We start from the raw sequence: 18029 nt of genomic DNA on the forward strand, positions 1-18029 counted from the left end.
TATTTTGTTTATATATATATATATATATTTTTTTTTTTTTTTTTTTGCTAGTACGGTTAAGTATGGCTTAACATGGCTTATCACCTTTGTAGACTTCGGGTTGGCCGTAGCCTGCTGCCCCCTCGCCAAAGATAAAGTTTTTAACTTGTCTTTGAAGCAATATTTGTCAACGTTTTGTTAATCGACGTAGATAGTAGATCTTTAAATATGTAGAACAAAGTCGAGCGCAATGTAATAATTCGTCGTGTATTATTTTACTCAGATCAAATGAGTAGAGAATTGAATCGGACTTATATTTATGTAAAATTTACAAATCGACTTTTCAGCCTGCAAAAAAGGAAAACATAACATAAGAAAAATATTAAATTTAACTTTTAGGTCGACTTTTCTCCCCTTTATTGGTAGTAGGTCTTTAGTTGGTTTGCTTTTCAACAACCTCTTTTATTTTGTAAGGACCTTCCCAAGTTGGTCCTAGGGCGCCAAAGTTATTGGGCTTAGTGTTTGGAGACTTGCAGGACAAGATCTCCTACTCTGAATTGCTTTTGCTTGACCTTCTGGTTGTAATATCTAGCAGTCCTGGCGTGATATGCGGTGAGTCTTAACTGCGCGTCTGTGCGCCTTTCTTTCAAGAGGTCGAGCTCTAAGCTCATTCGCTCGGTGTTCTTATCCCCTTCATACCGTATCACTCAGCTGGTAGGAATGGATATCTCGATCGGAAGGGCCGCTTCCACCCCGTAGGCCATTGAGAAGGGAGTTTCTCCTGTGGTAGTTCTACTGGTCGTCCTGTACGCCCGTAGGACTTTTGGCAATTTATCGGCCCATTTTCCTTTATAGCTGTTGAGTTGTCGTTTCAACGTAACCTTTATGATTTTATTCACCGCCTTGACCTGTCCGTTGGACTGAGGGTGCACGATAGAGGAAATGTTCTTATGAATACCCAACAATTCACAAAACTGGTTGGTGTTGTCATTGTTAAATTGTCTCCCGTTATCTGACACGAGAGAATGTGGTACACCGAACCGGCAGATTATGTTGTTCTAAAGTTTGTACACTTTTCCTCTAATATAGTCGCTAGTGGCTCAGTTTTAACCCACTTCATAAAGTAGTCGATTGCTACAATGGCGAATTTATACCCCTAAGGGTTCTATGTAATGAGCCAATTATATCAATCCCCCATTTGACGAAAGGCCAAGGAGAAACTATCGACATGAGGTCCTCTGAATGTAGTCGGGGGATGAGGGCGTACCTTTGGCAGATTTCGCATTCCTTTACATATTCAGTTGCATTCTTTTTTAGATTGGGCCAGTAGTAACCCTGCCGTAGGATTTTATAGGTTATTCCGTCATGTATCTCTGAAAGCACATTTTTCGCTTTTTCTTCATCAAAGCACCTAAGCAAGGGCGTCGAGTATCTTCTTCGATAAAGGATATTGTCGTGTATAGTGTACCTCGATGCTTGATATCTCAACTTCTTTGCTTGCTATTTGTCCTTCAGAAGTTCACTGTTGACCAAGTACTTGATGATAGGGTCATTCCAGCTCAGTTGACGGTTTATTGGCATGACTTCAGGTTTTCCGTCGATGGTAGGGGCTTTTAAAACTTCTATGGGTACCAGTTTTAACAGCTCTACATTCTTTGAGGTGGCTAGCCCGGCAGGGGCTTCAGCGTTTCTATTTTTCGTCTTTGGCACTTGCTGTATGTCAGAGGCCGTGAACTTTTTCAATGTCTCTTTGACCTTCTTAAGGTGGGCTATCACTTTTTTTAATCTCTGGATATTGGTCTTTTACTTGATTTACAACCAGCTGTGAATCGCTAAAGATGTCTATGGCTTCCACTTTCAGGTGTTCTGCCAACTGGAGTCCAGCCAATAATGCCTCATACTCTGCTTCATTATTGGACGCAAAAAATTCAAATCTGATGGCCGATGTTATTTTGTAGCCCTCTGAGGTATGCAACACCAATCCTGCTCCACTGCCATTATCATTGGAGCTCCTGTCAACGTAGAGTTTCCACATGGGTGGTTTGTCGACGATTTATACTCCATCTGACAATCTTGTGAATTCAGCCACAAAGTCGGACAGGGCTTGACCCTTAATGACAATCTGCGGCTTGTAGTCAATGTCGAACTGGTTGAGCTCTATGGACCATTTAAGGAGTCTTCCAGAAGCGTTAGGCTTTTGCAATACCTGCCTGAGAGAATGGTTCGTCAAGACCCGTATGGTATGTGCCTGGAAATAGTGACGTAACTTTCTTGATGTCACCACTAACACAAGGGCGAGCTTTTCCATCTGCGGATATTTTGTCTCTGCGTCAAGGAGGCGCTTGCTAGTGTAGTACATTGACAGCTGCACCTTCTTCTCTTCGTAAATTAACACCGAACTAACGGCGTGTTCTGAAACCGCTAGATATAGGCTCAGCACTTCTTCGGCCATAGGTTTGGACGATAGGGGTGGTTTTCTAAGATGTTCTTTCAATTGTCAGAACGCGTGTTCGCACTCCTCTGTCCATTGGAATGGCTTGCTTCCTCTCAGAGTATCAAAGAACGTTATGCACTTATCTGTAGATTTTGAGATAAATTTGTTGAGTACAGCTATACAGCTCGTCAGCTTTTGGACCTCATTCGGTTTTCTTGGCGATTTCATGTCGAGGAGTGCCTGTATCTTCTCCGGATTATGCTCAATTTCTCGACTGCTCACCATAAAACCTAAAAATTTCCCTGACTTGACTCCAAACGCGCATTTGAGGGGATTCAGTTTCATTCTTGAGGTCAAAGGGCATGACAATACAAGCCTCTGTCAGTGATGAACGCTGTGTGCTCCTCGTCGCGATGAAACATTGGTATTTGGTTGTAGTCAGAATATGCATCCATGAAGCTTAAGAGCTCGTGCCCCGCCGTGACGTCGACCAGTTGATCTATCATTGGGAGCGGAAAGCTGTCATTGGGACAGACTTTGTTTAGGTCGCTGAAGTCGACAGGTCTGTCACTTTCCGTTGGGCTTTAACACTAGCATAGGATTGAAAATCTACTCGGGATATAGGACTTCCCGGATTAAGTTTTTTATGAATTTGTCAACCTCCTCCCGTAGAACTTCATACCTTTCGGCATTCACGGGTCGACGTTTTTGCCTCTTGGGAGATACTTCTCATCTATATTAAGCATGTGGCTTATTATGTCCGGGCTTATTCCCTTCATGTTATCGTGAGTCCAGGCAAACACATCGAGGTTGCTTTTGAAGAATCTTACCAGTCCTTCTCGGCTCCGTTCTTCAAGTTCTGAGCCTATCTTCAGTTTTCTTGTTGGCTCCTTCTCATCTATGGGGACCTCGATCAATTCCTCGATTGGTCCCGTACCTATTTTGTCACTTGGGAGCTTTGGATCTAGATCGAATTCTTCTGTCCCGGTCGCCACCATCTTCATCTCCTTCCTCGCCTGTCCCTGCTCTGCGTAATGGCGAACCATCTCAGAATACGTAAGCTTAGACTCGTACTGATTTTCTCTTACTCTTCCAATCCCATTGGGAGTTGGAAACTTCATAATCTGATCATAGATTGACGTTATGGCTTTCAGGGCTCTCAACATCGGTCGTCCGATGACTGCCTTCACAACCAAAAATCTCGACATGATGATCGAGGTGTGTGGTCGGTCTCTAATCGTCACCGGTAATTCTATTATTCTTTCAGGGATGACACAATTCCCAGTGAAGCCGTACAAGGGTTGTGTATTGCTCTGTAGCCTCGTTCGAGGGATCTCCATCTTGTCGAAGCAATCGACGTATAGAATGTCAACCGAACTATCGTTGTCAACTAGGATACGGCAAACCGTGTGGTTGCCGATCACAGCTTCAACGAGGGCGTCATTCTGGGGGAAATGCACGCCGTCGACTTCTGCTTTTGAAAACGTTATTTCGGCATCTTCATATCTCGCGGCCTTTACCTCTCGACCGGACACACTCATGACTCTCCGATTAAACTTTTCCTTTGCTTCCCTTGCGTACTCCTTTTGAGCGCGGCAAGAAGTACCGCCGATATATGGCCCTCCAAAGATTGTTCTTATCACGCCGACAGGTTCGGGCGGATTGTCCTACCTTTGATCTTCCCGTCGGTCGTTGTTTCGCTGATTGTTATTGCTTCGTCAGTCGGCCCTGTATTTATTGAGCCTTCCCTCTCGAATCAACTTTTCGACTTTGTCCTTCAGATCAAAGCATTCGGCGGTCGTATGTTTGCTTTCACCGTAAAATCTGCAATACTTGCTCTGATTTCTTCATACCGGGTCAAATTTGAGCGGCGGTGGCCGACGCAGTACCTGGAGGTAATTTATCTCATGATAAACATCCTCAATCCCCATGGTTAACGCGGTGTAGGCATCGTATTTTTGCGGCTTGGACCGCTTGGTATCTCCCTATCCTGTCGAGGTGTTGTTGCCCCTGTTGTTCGGGGCTGGATTATACCTTTGCTCCACTTGCACCTGAGAATTACCTCGGCGCTTCTTGCCATTGTTCTGGCTGCTCGGCTGCCCTGCTTCCTCTTTTGCGGGGACCACCACCTTGCTTTTCAAGGTCTTTCCAGACTCCTTTACATTAATGAACCCCTTTGCTCTTGTCAGGAATTCTTAATAGGTCTGTAGCGGCCTCTGATCGAGGTCTGTGCTATATGGTATGTCCTTCTTCATGCTCGATAGGACCCCCATCAAAACCACCTCATCGGTGATACCCTCAGTGGCAGCCACCTGCTCCTCGAATTGAGCTATCCAATTTTTCAGGGACTCATTTGGTCCCTGGTAAACCTTCGAAAGGTTTTGCTTGGGTGAGATGTACTTTTTGACACTTATGAACTGAGTCAGGAAGGCGTTTTTCAAGTCATTCCAGCTAGTAATGGAATTTGGTTTCAGGGTTCCGAACCACCTTCTTGCGGAGTCGGAAATATGGTTTATGAACGCTCGACACATGACCTACTCGAGGTACCCATAAAGGACCATGTGCCCCGTGTAGACTTCTAGGTGATCGTCCAGATCACGTCTTCCATCGTATAGCGGAATGGAGGTGGCTTATGCTTATCGGGTAGCAGGACCAAATGATGTTCTTTGTGAACGGGTGGTCGTGGGACGTGTATATCTTGGTGTCGGCATTTACAGCTTAGGCCATCTTTCCAACAACTTGCTCAAAGTTATTTAGTCGACTCTCTATCTATTTTTCTAGTATGGCCATCTTCTCAGCCAGAACCTTATTCTCGGCCACAAGCTCTTCCCATTTGGTCCGCTGCATATCTCGATCGCGTCGAGGGTTCAACTGCTCCCTTAAGTTTCCTCCGCGTACGGGCGAAGATTCTTACCAGAACAGCGTTTCTCCGGTTTCCGTTTTCTTGTGGTCGAGGTGGCACCTCTCTGTTATTCACTGTCTGGGCTGCAGCCCTCTCCTGGGCTCTTTTTCTGGGAGCCCGTTGTCTGCTTCCTACAGACCTATTTGACTTGGCTGGACGGAGATTATTGTTGGCCCTACAGTCACCGACCCCCTCAGCATCACCGCGTTGGTCACCAATCACTTAGTTCCCGACGGCGACGTTCACTGGGTTCATCGGCGCATCCTCCAGCGATGGCATCGAATGTGGCCTTGGGTTCCATTCAGTGAGGGCCATGGCCATTCTTTCTACAACTACAACAAGTGTTTCGACCTGTTTTTAAAGCAGGTCAAGGCGATCTGGGGGATTTCCAGTGGCCGGTGGGTTCACTCTGCGATTGGGCCGTACCCCCGCTGGTTCTTGATTTCTGTCAGGTGGATTCGTCGGATTCCTTCCTCCAATGGTAGGATTCTGGCCTTCCTGGCTTTTCTAATTAGCCGTCATGCTGCGAGTCTTTCTTGGAAGCATGTTCACTGCTTTTGCTGGATTCGATTTCTGGGTTTAGGCCCTCTTTCTAGCGCCAATTGTTGACGGTTAAATTTAGTCAACTAAAAATTAACTCTCCAGGAACACTCGCTGACTTCTCTCACGGATTAATTAAGAATTATTGTTGCAGAAAAATAAAGAACACAGAAGTTTATAGTGGTTCGGCAAGAACTCTTTGCCTACGTCCACTTGTGGATGCACTAGTATTTTGTCGATTATAATCTTTTCTGTAGTAAAATGGTGTGTAAAAAACTTAATCAAGGAGGCAGGCTCTATTTATAGGCCTTATACAGATTAGAGATCTCCTCTACACTTTCCGAGGAGATCATTCCCTTACCCCTAAATCTTGGGATCTGGCAGTTGTATGTCAGGCCTCCGGTGAGGAAGGTCTACACCAGGAGGACCGAGGGTGGACTGGTGGGAGACTCAGGCCCAAATGGAACGGAAGAAGAGGGTTTGGGTGTCAAGACAGGCCCATCTGGGAATTCGGGTTTGGCTGCGGGAGGGGAAGCTAACGTGGAAAGTTAGTTAGAGAATCTGGGAGGTATTTGAAGGGAGGAACGAATGCTGTGAGGGGGCATCATTTTGGCTGGAGCTGGCTATTAGGAGGTTGTGGTGGGATTCCTCGAAAATCCCTCTCTATCCCTTTCATATTACTGTAATTTCCATTTCCGTTTGTATTGTTGAGCTTCAAGTCAAGCTCATTTCTGTATTCTGGTGACTAGTTTTAATAAAAACACCATTCAGAGGTTTTCCTTCCATTCATAACAGTAAACTCTAGTTGTTAAGGCCAGGATTCTATTAATTTGGTATCAGAGCCGGCGATCCATGGCGCAGCACACTCCCACGGCAAGCACAACCGAGCAAGTTTCCAGCTTAAGAGGTCTCGAGCCATCAAGGAGATAGTTCAGTTGATGGGAGCTATGGCGGACCACGTACCTCAGCTGCAGGAAGATGCTCACGTTCTAGGAACTCAGTTAGGTGATGTGCAAAGGGCCCTCCACCGCTTGGAAATACTATTGGGACGCCACCTTGAGACTCAGGTTCCAGCCCCGCCGCATCGAGAGGTGGGACGTGACAGGGAATGGCAGAGGCAGAACGAGTCTCCGGACAAGGGCCGTGGACGGCAGGAGCACTGAGGAAGACGCCTGGAGTTGCCGATCTTCCAAGGGGACGACCCCTATGGGTGGGTGTTCCGGGCGGAGCGCTACTTCGCCATTAACGGCGTTGAGGGAGAGGAAAGGGTGATGGCAGCGTCGGTATGCATGGAGGGAAGGGCCCTCGGTTGGTTCCAGTGGCTGGATCTTCACCGAATGACGAGATCTGAAGGCGGCAATCCTCCACCGTTTCAACCGCGTGAAGGATGGTGACCCAACGGAGCGCTTGATGGCTCTGCGACAGGAAGGAACGGTGGCAGAATTTCGCAACCGTTTTGAGGCTTTAGCAGCATCAATGAGAGGAATACCGGAACCCATTTTCCGGGGAGCTTTCCTCAACGGCCTCCGAGAGGACGTGCGGGCTGAGGTCAAATACTGCGGCCTATTAACTTACAGGAAGTTATGGATTTGGCCCAGCAGATTGAAGAGAGGAACGATGCAGTCGACCGGTTGAGGAAAGGTAAACTGGGCCGAGGATGGCAAAATGAGGGCTTGGGGAGAGAGATGGGCCCAAGCGAGCAGCCCAATACGCAACTAGGTCATTCTGGAAGCTCCCTTCAGTCCACTCCAGGTAAAGAGTCTAACTCATCTCCACGGTCTCGTTTTTGGTCTACACTGCAGTCAGGGCTGTCCGAAGGAGGGGCTGGGTTCAAATGGATGACGGACGAGGAGTACTAGCACCGACGAGCCAAGGGGCTCTGCTACCGGTGCGACGAGAAGTTTAGCCTTGGTCACCGGTGTAAGAACCGGCAGTTACAGGTGCTTTTGGTGTCGGATGGAGTTGGAGAAGATGATGAAGACACAGAGGAGACAGAGGAAGCTCCAGCCGATGAGATAGGGGGCATGGCTGGACTTTCCCTCAACGCGCTGATGGGAATTGCCTCTTCTGATACTATGAAACTAAAAGGGACCCTCGGAGATCGCGAGGTACTTATCTTAATCGAAAGCGGGGCCTCGCACAATTTTCTCTCATTGAGGGTCGTGCAGAAGATGCGAATTCCCTTGTCTACCACAGGTAGTTATGGCATCTAGGTAGGGAACGGAACTTGTTTCAGGCAGAAGGGGTTGTGTAAGGGTGTGGAACTGGAAATCCAGGGCTATCGCCTGTGTGGGGATTTTGTACCCTTCGAATTGGGTTGTGCCAAAGTGGTGCTTGGCGTTTCCTGGCTGTGAACATTGGGGGAAATTAGGGCTAATTGGCGGGAATTCACCTTGAAATTCAGGGCGGCTGAGGGGTGGATTTGCTTGAAGGGGGATCCTACACTACGATGGGAACCGGTGAGTTTTCGTGCCCTCACTCGAAAATTCCAGGGTGAGGTGATGGGGGCTTTGCTTGAAATCTGTGTTCTTGAGGGCAAGGTAGGGGGTGGGCAGGACATGCTGGAACCCGCCATCTTCCAAGGGGTTTTAGCTCAGTTTTCAGACGTGTTTGCGACACCAGAAGGACTACTGCCGAGTCGCGCTCGAGACCACCAGATTGTCCTCAAGACCGGGGCTGAACCACCCAATATCAGGCCTTACTGATACCCCCAAGTGCAAAAAAATGAGATTGAGAAATTGGTGTCAAAAATGTTGGCTTCAGGGATCATTAGGCCAAGCAACAGCCCCTTCTCCAGCCCGGTATTATTGGTCAAAAAGAAGGATGGAAGCTGGCGCTTCTGTGTCGATTATCGCGCCCTCAATCAGCTTACTGTGCCAAACAAATTTCCGATTCCGGTCATCGACGAATTATTGGACGAGTTGCACGGGGCCGTTGTGTTTTCAAAGTTGGATTTGCGGGCAGGTTACAATCAAATACGAATTAGGGAATTCGACGTGGAGAAGACGGCATTCCGAATGCACGAAGGACACTGAATTCTTGGTCATGCCGTTTGGTTTGACCAACGCTCCAGCAACGTTTCAGGCGTTTATGAACAAGGTATTTCAACCTTATTTGCGCCAATTCGTTTTAGTATTCTTCGACGATGTTTTAATTTATAGTCGAACATGGGAAGAACACAAAGAGCACCTCGCGGTAGTCCTAGGCGTTCTGAGGAGGGAGCAGCTATTCGCAAATCGGAAGAAATGCGTTTTTGGGCAGCACCAGTTGGAGTACTTGGGGCATGTGATCTCGGCAGCAGGGGTGGCCGCTGATCCAGCCAAGGTGGAGGCCATTCTATCTTGGCCCACACCCAAGAACGTACGGGGAGTTAGGGGATTCTTAGGATTGGCTTGTTATTACCGGCGTTTCGTTCAGAATTTTGGACGGCTGGCAAAGCCCATGACCGACTTGCTCAAACGGGGCGAATTCTGGTGGACCCTAGAGGCGGGGGCTGCCTTCGAAGCGCTAAAGCTGGCTATGACTACTCTCCCAGTCCTTGCTATACCGGATTTCTCCAAGCAGTTTGTGGTAGAATTCTGGCTCGGGAATTGGGGTAGTGTTAATGCAGAGGGGTAGGCCCATTGCATTTTTCAGCAAGGCGCTCTCAAACACTTCTAGGCTCCGGTCCGTCTATGAACGGGAACTCATGGCGGTCGTGTTGGCTGTCCAAAAGTGGCGCCATTACCTCCTTGGCGGGCACTTTGTGGTACGCACCGACCAGCAGAGCCTCCGGTTCCTCATGGACCAGCGGCTGTTACCTCTGGAGCACCTCCGCTGGGTTATTCAGCTCTTTGGGTATGACTTCGAGCTGGAATACAAGCAAGGGGCGTCGAATCGTGTGGCTGACGCACTTTCTAGATGCGGGGCGGACACCGGGGTGGAGTTAGCGGCCATCTCCATTCCGCAGCTAGTTAATTGGGCTGAGATTAGACGGGAACAGCAGCAAGACGACAAATGCGTTGCTTTGTTACAAAAACTCGCTAATGGCGACGAGTTGGCCACAGGTTGGTCCTTGCATCAGGACTTGCTGTGTTACCAAGGCAGAGTAGTCCTTCCTATGCAATCTCCGTGGATACAACTCATGTTGCACGAATTTCATGACTCGGCTTTAGGGGGTCATTCAGGTTTTTGAGCACTTATAAACGAGTGGCGCATAACCTGTTCTGGCGGGGAATGAAGGAAGATATACGTCAGTATGTTGCTCAATGTTCCATTTGCCAACATTCGAAGTATGAGGCAATGACACCCGTAGGATTGCTCCAACTGTTGCCGATACCGGAGAGGGGGGGGGAAGATATCTCCATGGACTTCATAGGGGGGTTACCACAGTCGCAAGGAATTGATACGATTTTAGTGGTTGTGGACCGGTTGTCTAAGTACGCTCATTTCCTGCCACTCTCTCACCCGTTCACAGCCAAGAAAGTGGCTGAATTGTTTGTTCGTGAAATAGTCCAGCTCCACGGAATTCCGGGCTCCATCATCACCGATCGAGACCCCCTCTTCATGAGCTTCTTTTGGCGCGAGTTATTTCGTATGCAGGGAACCAAGCTGAACCGTAGTTCGGCGTACCACCCTGAATTTCGGCGTATCACCCCGAATCTGACGGCCAGACCGAGGTTGTGAACAGGTGTTTGGAAGTGTACCTCTGCTGTTTCGCGAGTGATCAGCCACGCTTGTGGCTCCGCTACTTACCATGGGCAGAATTATGGTTCAACACCAACTATAATGCGTCCACACGGCATTCCCCCTTCTAAGTGTTGTATGGCCGCGATCCTCCCACTGTTCACCACTTCCAGGACTCCCCTTCGGCAGTGGAAGATGTCAACCTCCAGCTGCAGCAAAGGAATGAGTTCCTCGATATTCTCAGGGGCAATCTCGTGCTTGCACAGCAGCGCATAAAGAAGTTCGCGGATGCTCACCGTCGGAACTTTCCTTTTCGCCTGGTGACCATGTTCTGCTCAAACTCCGCCCCTATCGCCTCAAGTCCCTGGCCCGTCAACCCAACGAAAAGTTGGCTCCACGATTTTATGGACCATTTGAAGTTTTGGAGAAGATCGGAGAAGTGGCCTATCGTCTCAAGCTTCCTGCAGACGCGCGGATTCATTCTGTTTTCCATGTCTCCCAACTGAAACCTTTTAAGGGGGATGCACTCCAGCACCAACCACTTCCCCTGCAGCTCTCGGATGAGTTGAAGTTGCAAGTCGAGCCTTCCGAGGTCCTTCGTGGCAGGTGGACTTCTGTTGGTGGGAAACGGGTCGCTGAAGTGCTGGTTCAATGGAAGGACTTTCCGGATTGGGAGGCCACCTGGGAGCTTCTGGAGGTGTTTCAGGCCTAATTTCCTCATTACAACCTTGGGGACAAGGTTGTCTTCAAAGGGGGGAGTATTGTCAGGCCTCCGGTGAGGAAGGTCTACACCAGGAGGACCAAAGGTGGACTGGTGGGAGACTCAGGCCCAAATGGAACGGAAGAAAGGGGTTTGGGTGTCAAGACAGGCCCATCTGGGAATTCGGGTCTGGCTGAGGGAGGGGAAGTTGACGTGGGAAGTTAGTTAGAGAATCTGGAAGGTATTTGAAGGGAGGAACGAGTGCTGTGAGGGGGCATCGTTTTGGCTGGAGCTGGCTGTTAGGAGGTTGTGGGATTCCTCGAAAATCCCTCTCTATCCCTTTCATATTACTGTAATTTCCATTTCCGTTTGTATTGTTGAGCTTCAAGTCAAGCCCATTTCTTTATTCCGGTGACTAGTTTTAATAAAAACACCATTCAAAGGTTTTCCTTCCATGCATAACAGTAAACTCTAGTTGTTAAGGCCAGGATTCTATCATTGTACTTCCATGATTTCAACTACCAAATCGGGACAATTACCTTTATCGATTATCTGATTGATTCGAATCGTGGCGGTTGTTGCAGCATATCTTTTCTTGAGATGACGGGATTTGATTTAGATTTGACCGGGCTGCTCTCTCGACGTCGTGAACTTCACGGCTTAGGCGGAGTTCTCGACGCATATCCTCCTCCTGCATGAACTCTCGTCATTTTGGGGGCATACTTCGTATGACCATTTCCTCGACGTCAGCGACCAACTTTCGACTGAGAATGTCTCGGCGCTTGGCAGTCAAAGGAACGGTCGATTGCTCGACCGTGGCGCAACACAAGGCATTTATGATATTAGTCCTTTAAGTTTTGATGGGCGAGTTTCATGTTTGTTTTTTAGTTGAGTTGCAATTGGGTTAGTGGGTTTCTGGGTTGTGTTTCTTTGGATTGGTGATTGTAGCCTTTTGATTTGTGAATCGTTCTCATCTTAAGTTGTTCGATATTTTGTGTCAATTACAGGGTGGAGCCAATGCTGGTCATACAATCTACAATTCGGAGGGAAAGAAGTTTGCCCTTCACCTTGTTCCTTCTGGCATTTTGAATATGGAGACTCTGTGTGTTATTGGAAATGGAGTTGTGGTTCACCTTCCAGGGTTTTTCAAAGAGATTGATGGGCTTGAATCGAATGGTGTCTCCTGCGAGGGAAGGATATTGGTTTCCGATCGTGCTCACTTGCTGTTCGATTTCCATCAAGAAGTGGATGGGCTTAGAGAGGCGGAGCTTGCCAAGTCTTTCATTGGCACTACAAAGAGAGGAATTGGACCTTGTTACTCTAGCAAGGTGATTAGGAATGGCATTAGAGTAAGTGACCTAAGGCACATGGATACTTTTCCTCAGAAGCTTGATCTTTTGTTATCGGATGCTGCTGCAAGATTCGGAGATTTTAACTATACCCCAGAAATGCTCAGGGATGAGGTCGAAAAGTACAAGAGGTTTGCTGAGAGGTTGGAACCTTTCATTGTTGATGCCGTGCTTGTCATGAATGAAGCCATTTCACAGAAGAAGAAGATTTTGGTTGAAGGTGGTCAGGCGACGATGTTGGATATTGACTTTGGAACATACCCGTTTGTAACTTCTTCTAGTCCATCTGCTGGTGGCATTTGCACCGGTCTTGGAATTGCGCCAAGAGTTGTTGGTGACCTGATTGGAGTGGTGAGTTCATAATTTGGAGTTGTTACACTTTCTTTTCTTGATAGTTTGATAATTTTATGTTTTTCTTACCCATGAAACACCTATGAATCTAACTATTTTTTCACTGAAAGACAATATTTTTAACACGCTTCTATGTTTTATTTGGTGATTTAACTTTGTAATTGTTTAGCTACATATGTTTTGTAACAACTGACAAGCGTATGCTGGTTTTCATTAATTCTTGAATGTATTTGAGGAAACCATGATCTAAGCAGAGGCAAATTTAGTGAAACTATTTTTGACATGCTTACTTCAAGTTCTTAATTGACGCTCTCCTTGGCAGGTAAAAGCATACACCACAAGAGTTGGGTCTGGTCCGTTCCCTACAGAAATCTTGGGTCAAGGGGGTGACCTTCTTAGGTTTGCTGGGCAGGAGTTTGGCACAACTACTGGTCGTCCACGCCGTTGTGGTTGGCTTGATATAGTTGCACTCAAGTACTGCTGTCAGATTAATGGCTTTTCTTCTCTTAATCTCACCAAACTAGATGTTTTATCTGATCTTCCTGAGATTCAATTGGGGGTCGCTTATAAACATGCTAATGGTACACCAATCAAATCATTCCCGGCGGACCTTCGTCTTCTCGAGCAATTGAAGGTAAGTCTTACTTGGCATTGTACTGTTAGTGTTCACTTAATAAGTGGAAAAGCTATATATAAATTAAACACTGCTTCAGTAGTCCTTTTTCATATACTACAATGGAAGTTCTAACTGCATAAGAGGCAATGTTTTTGTCCACTCGGCTTTTCTTGATTCCTTTCTTCCTTGTATATTTGTAGGTGGAATATGAAGTATTGCCCGGCTGGAATTCCGATATATCTTCCGTCAGAAACTACTCCGACCTTCCAAAGGCGGCGCGTCAATACGTGGAGAGGATAGAAGAGCTTGTCGGTGTACCAATTCATTACATTGGTGTTGGGCCCGGACGTGATGCCCTCATATTTAAATAACTTTAGTATGATTTTCGGATTTATATCTTAGATGACATTTGTTCCTGTTAGAGGATCTGACGGTGGGAGAATTTTTATCCTCTGAAGTTGGGGGATGTTTTGGGTACTAAGATTACCTTGTAGGTCCAGAAACAAGTATTGTATTCTCCTTCTAGGGAGACAAACTTTGGAGCTTTGCTGTGTTGGAAGCCTTTTGTAGGCTTTTGATTCAGTGATATTACTTATTGCAGTGCTTGGCAATAATATTATATTAGCTTTGAGGCCAATTCTGCTACGCTACCACCTTCTTCTCTCTCTAGTGCCAAAAAACAAATTTACCACTTTATAAAATGGTTGAAGTATTACTCTTTCGTTTCTTGTATTTTGATACCAACTTTTGTTATCGTGTAGACAAACTCTTGAGAAATGGAAATTAGACATTAGACTTGAATCAATTTGTTATAAATTTTAGTAGTGTTGGGACACAAATTCTAATTTCAATTCTTCATATCAATTTTGAGTTGTCATTTTTCATCAACAAATGTTATATTTTTCTATTAATTAATGCGATAATCTTTTAAATAGTTATCAGTAAAAGAATACAACTCAAATTGTTATAAAAAAATTAGAATTAAAATCGATAATAAAAGAATGACAACTCAAATGATATAAAAAGTTTAGAATTAAAATTAGTGATTGTATATTTAAGCCTCAGCATATGCTTAAGTCGAAAGAGAGAGACCTGGGGATTCTTGCCACGTTTTCTTGATAGGAAACCAAAAGATTCATTTCCCAATAAGTGTCATTTTCGTCATATGATCATGACAGTAAGGAATAATAATAAAGTTTTTGGTTTCGTACTGGTCCAATACTCAACAAATTAAGTCAGTTTCGGGCCATGAGTATTAAAAAAAATGGAGAAACTTAGAAAACTCACCCGGGCTAAATTTTTACATTCTTCTCTTATATTAATATCATTTTAACTAATATATCACTTCATTAAAAAGATATTAATCAAAAATAATAAATAAAAATATAAACTTACGTGATCTAAAAGATATTTGTCTACCTTTTTTGTGAAAATATCTTGTAAATTAGGTCTAGTACTATGTTAAAGTTTATAATTCAACCGTACCATTTAAATTTTAAATTTGTTTATTTTACCGATTTGAGTTTTATTACAGTAAAATGTTCTCAAAAACAGTCACATCTAACTTTTTTACTATAATAAAAAATTCTCACATAAAATCACATCTCAATTCAAAATAAAAATTAAAATCAGCGAACAAAACGAACTCTTTATATGTCAATTATGCTAAAAGCTTTCTGACCAAAAGTGGAATACTCGAATACAACTCTCCAAAATGATATTTCTCTGATTCACTTTAGAACTTTGTCAATGGAGCACCACACAAGTACAACCTACTATACTCGTTATTTTTGACTGGTCTGAGTCACAATCACTATCTAAGTACAGTAATCCTTTCAATAAGATTTGCAAACATGATAACACAATTCTTAGAATAAAAAAAAGTTATTATACTTGAATATTATGGGGAAATAAATTTTTAATTTACAAAATAACTTTAGAACGATCGACAAAATAACTTTTTAAATTACTTGATGTAGGCAGCTCATTGTGAATATAAAAGAAAATAAAATATCAACTAGAAAAGAAAATATGAGAATTCCTCAACCCGTATAATATTTCAAATAAATAACATATTTACTATGATTGTTAATAAATAACATTTTCGATTCTGAAAGAAGGTTTATAAGAGTTTATTAACTAAAAGTTTTGTAAAATATAATATAAATACATAAATTACTAAAGACTGATGAACAATATGTATAATTTTGAGGCTTACGGGAGAAAATCCAATAAATTCCATATTTATCATATCCTAAGACAAATACAAAATTTATTCGATAAATTCTGAATTTATATTACCATTTATTAAATTTTTCAGATTTATTTTTGGGTATAGAGGCAAATGACTTTTTTTAAAAGATTTTTTAATAAATGACCAAAGCTTTTTTGGGTATAGAGGCAAATGACTTTTTTTTAAAAGATTTTTTAATAAATGACCAAAGTTTTATAGAATTAGCAAAATGATTGTTTTTTCCACCTCAGTAGTCATTAACTTATTAACCTAATAGTTAATACACTATTGATTAGTTTATCACTAATTGACTAATTAGTAATTAATCAAGGGACTGTGTCCGGTAAGCCGTCCTACCAATATGATCAGTTTTTTTACTATTGAATCTGGTTAAATTAAATGAGATTGAAAAAATATGCAAAACACAGTGACAGATCCAATAATTGAATTCAGTAGGGGCACACGTTAAGACATTCCCATTCAAAAAAAGTTCACAAGATTCTACATTATATTGCATACTTTATAGGGCAATAATTGATCATTGCAAAAGAAAAGAAACATGAGAGAAGAAAAATAAATATAAATTAAGAGACTCAAAGAGCCAGTCTACATGTAAAAAAATGAAAAAGAAAATGAAAAAAAAGAATACTAAACGTCAAGGAAAAGAGTACTAGTACTAACAAAATCCAGTTTAAAAGAAGAAATAATGACAATAAATAAAGTAATAGGAAAAAATTATAGTGTTTTATAAAATTAAAGTGACATTTAAAGAGAAAAAAAGAAAAGAAAAGAACAAGTCTAATGCATCAATATTGAAGCCCAAAACAAAAAATAATGAGAAAATAAGAAAAACTTATATGTTGATTGCTAAAATTACGGGGCACACTTGAATAATACATAAAACTCAGTATGTAACTAGATACATTATTTTTTATTTTTTATTTTCTCAGGGGGCAAGTGACCCCACTGCCCCCCTTGAATATGTTCATGACATAACATATAATTTTTAATACAGATCTAACGGCTAAAAATTGCTTAAAAATAAAAGTACTAATAGTTTCATTTTTCTGGTCCTACGAGAGAAACTCTCATTAATCAATTTCAATCAATAATTACAAGTTTACCAATACTAAATCAATAGTAAATTAATTATGAAACAATAAATCATTGATTTACCATGAGACCGTCACTGATTGACTATAGTAGAAAATGACAATTTTTCTAAAATAAAAAAAGTTCAACTATTTATTTAAAAAATAAAACTTTCAGTCATTTGTTAAAAGGAAGATTCTCCGTTACGCCTAACGTATCGATAAATTAAGTTTTTTTAACCATTAAATCTACGTAATTTTATACAGATTCAAAGAAAAGAAAACTTAGCTTACCAGTAAATTAGCGTGCCAGAAAAAAATTTCTAAAAAGTATAGTAAAAAAACAGCCAGTTAGTAAATTTTGCCTTCATTTTTGTTCTATAAACAAATCATGATAATTACCTTTTTTTTCCCAAAATGAGAGAAAAACAAAAATCCATGAGAAAAGGTGATTTTGGCAAAGACATGTTTACAATGTACAAAAGGTCCTCAAAAATCTCTCAATTGGTATGGAAGTAGTGGAGAAACTGCTGACGAAACACCGCAACGTCCCAAAGCGCTCATCAATTTATACTTTAAAACTTCTCCAACATTTCTCTCTCCTCACCACGGCACTCTCTGTAGGGTGTAATTCGGCCAGATAGGCTCGGGTTGGGCCGAAAAATTGTTGGAAACCGAATCGAATTCGGATGCGGAAGCGTGGGGGGAAGGGATCGTGTATAACAAAAATTTTCATAAAACCTTTGAGATACTCTATAGATTATATTAATTTATGCACAAATAAATTAATCTCATTAATTCATTTATTAAGAACTCAATTAGGAAAAATACCTAGAGGCCGACTCGATTGATAACTTGAGTTCTTTGACCTCAAACAATCCTTGCTCCAAAGCTTTGTGTTTAGAAAACCAATGTCTTCCACGTCAATTCCTAGAATTCACAAAGACGTGTGTGTAGGCACACATGAGACAAAACGGGTTACAATAAACACTCGAATTTCCACAAACACCAACGCATGCACGATGTAGAATTTTTGGAGAAAAATTTTTCCTTCTCACTCTTAGAGAATTTCGGCCACCTCAAAATTAGGGCAAAATTCGTTTTTAAGAATTGTATCAAAAATTGTGTCTCAAAAAATTGTATCCACAATTTTCTACTATTCTCTTATT

At 43.1% G+C, this 18029-nt stretch overlaps 1 protein-coding gene across 1 annotated transcript in view; it reads left to right on the forward strand.

Moving 5' to 3' along the window:
* LOC112093185 (adenylosuccinate synthetase 2, chloroplastic) overlaps positions 1–14181 on the forward strand; it is a 19488-nt gene extending 5307 nt beyond the window's left edge. The window contains exons 2-4 of the mRNA XM_024171186.1: positions 12228–12920; positions 13243–13554; positions 13737–14181. Of these exons, the coding sequence (XP_024026954.1) occupies positions 12228–12920; positions 13243–13554; positions 13737–13907 (1176 nt within the window). The 3' untranslated portion in view covers positions 13908–14181. The remainder of the gene's footprint in view (positions 1–12227; positions 12921–13242; positions 13555–13736) is intronic.
* The last annotated feature ends 3848 nt before the right edge of the window (positions 14182–18029 follow it).

The sequence above is a fragment of the Morus notabilis genome, unplaced genomic scaffold (assembly GCF_000414095.1).
Source record: "Morus notabilis unplaced genomic scaffold, ASM41409v2 Scaffold41, whole genome shotgun sequence".
Taxonomy (NCBI): Eukaryota; Viridiplantae; Streptophyta; class Magnoliopsida; order Rosales; family Moraceae; genus Morus; species Morus notabilis.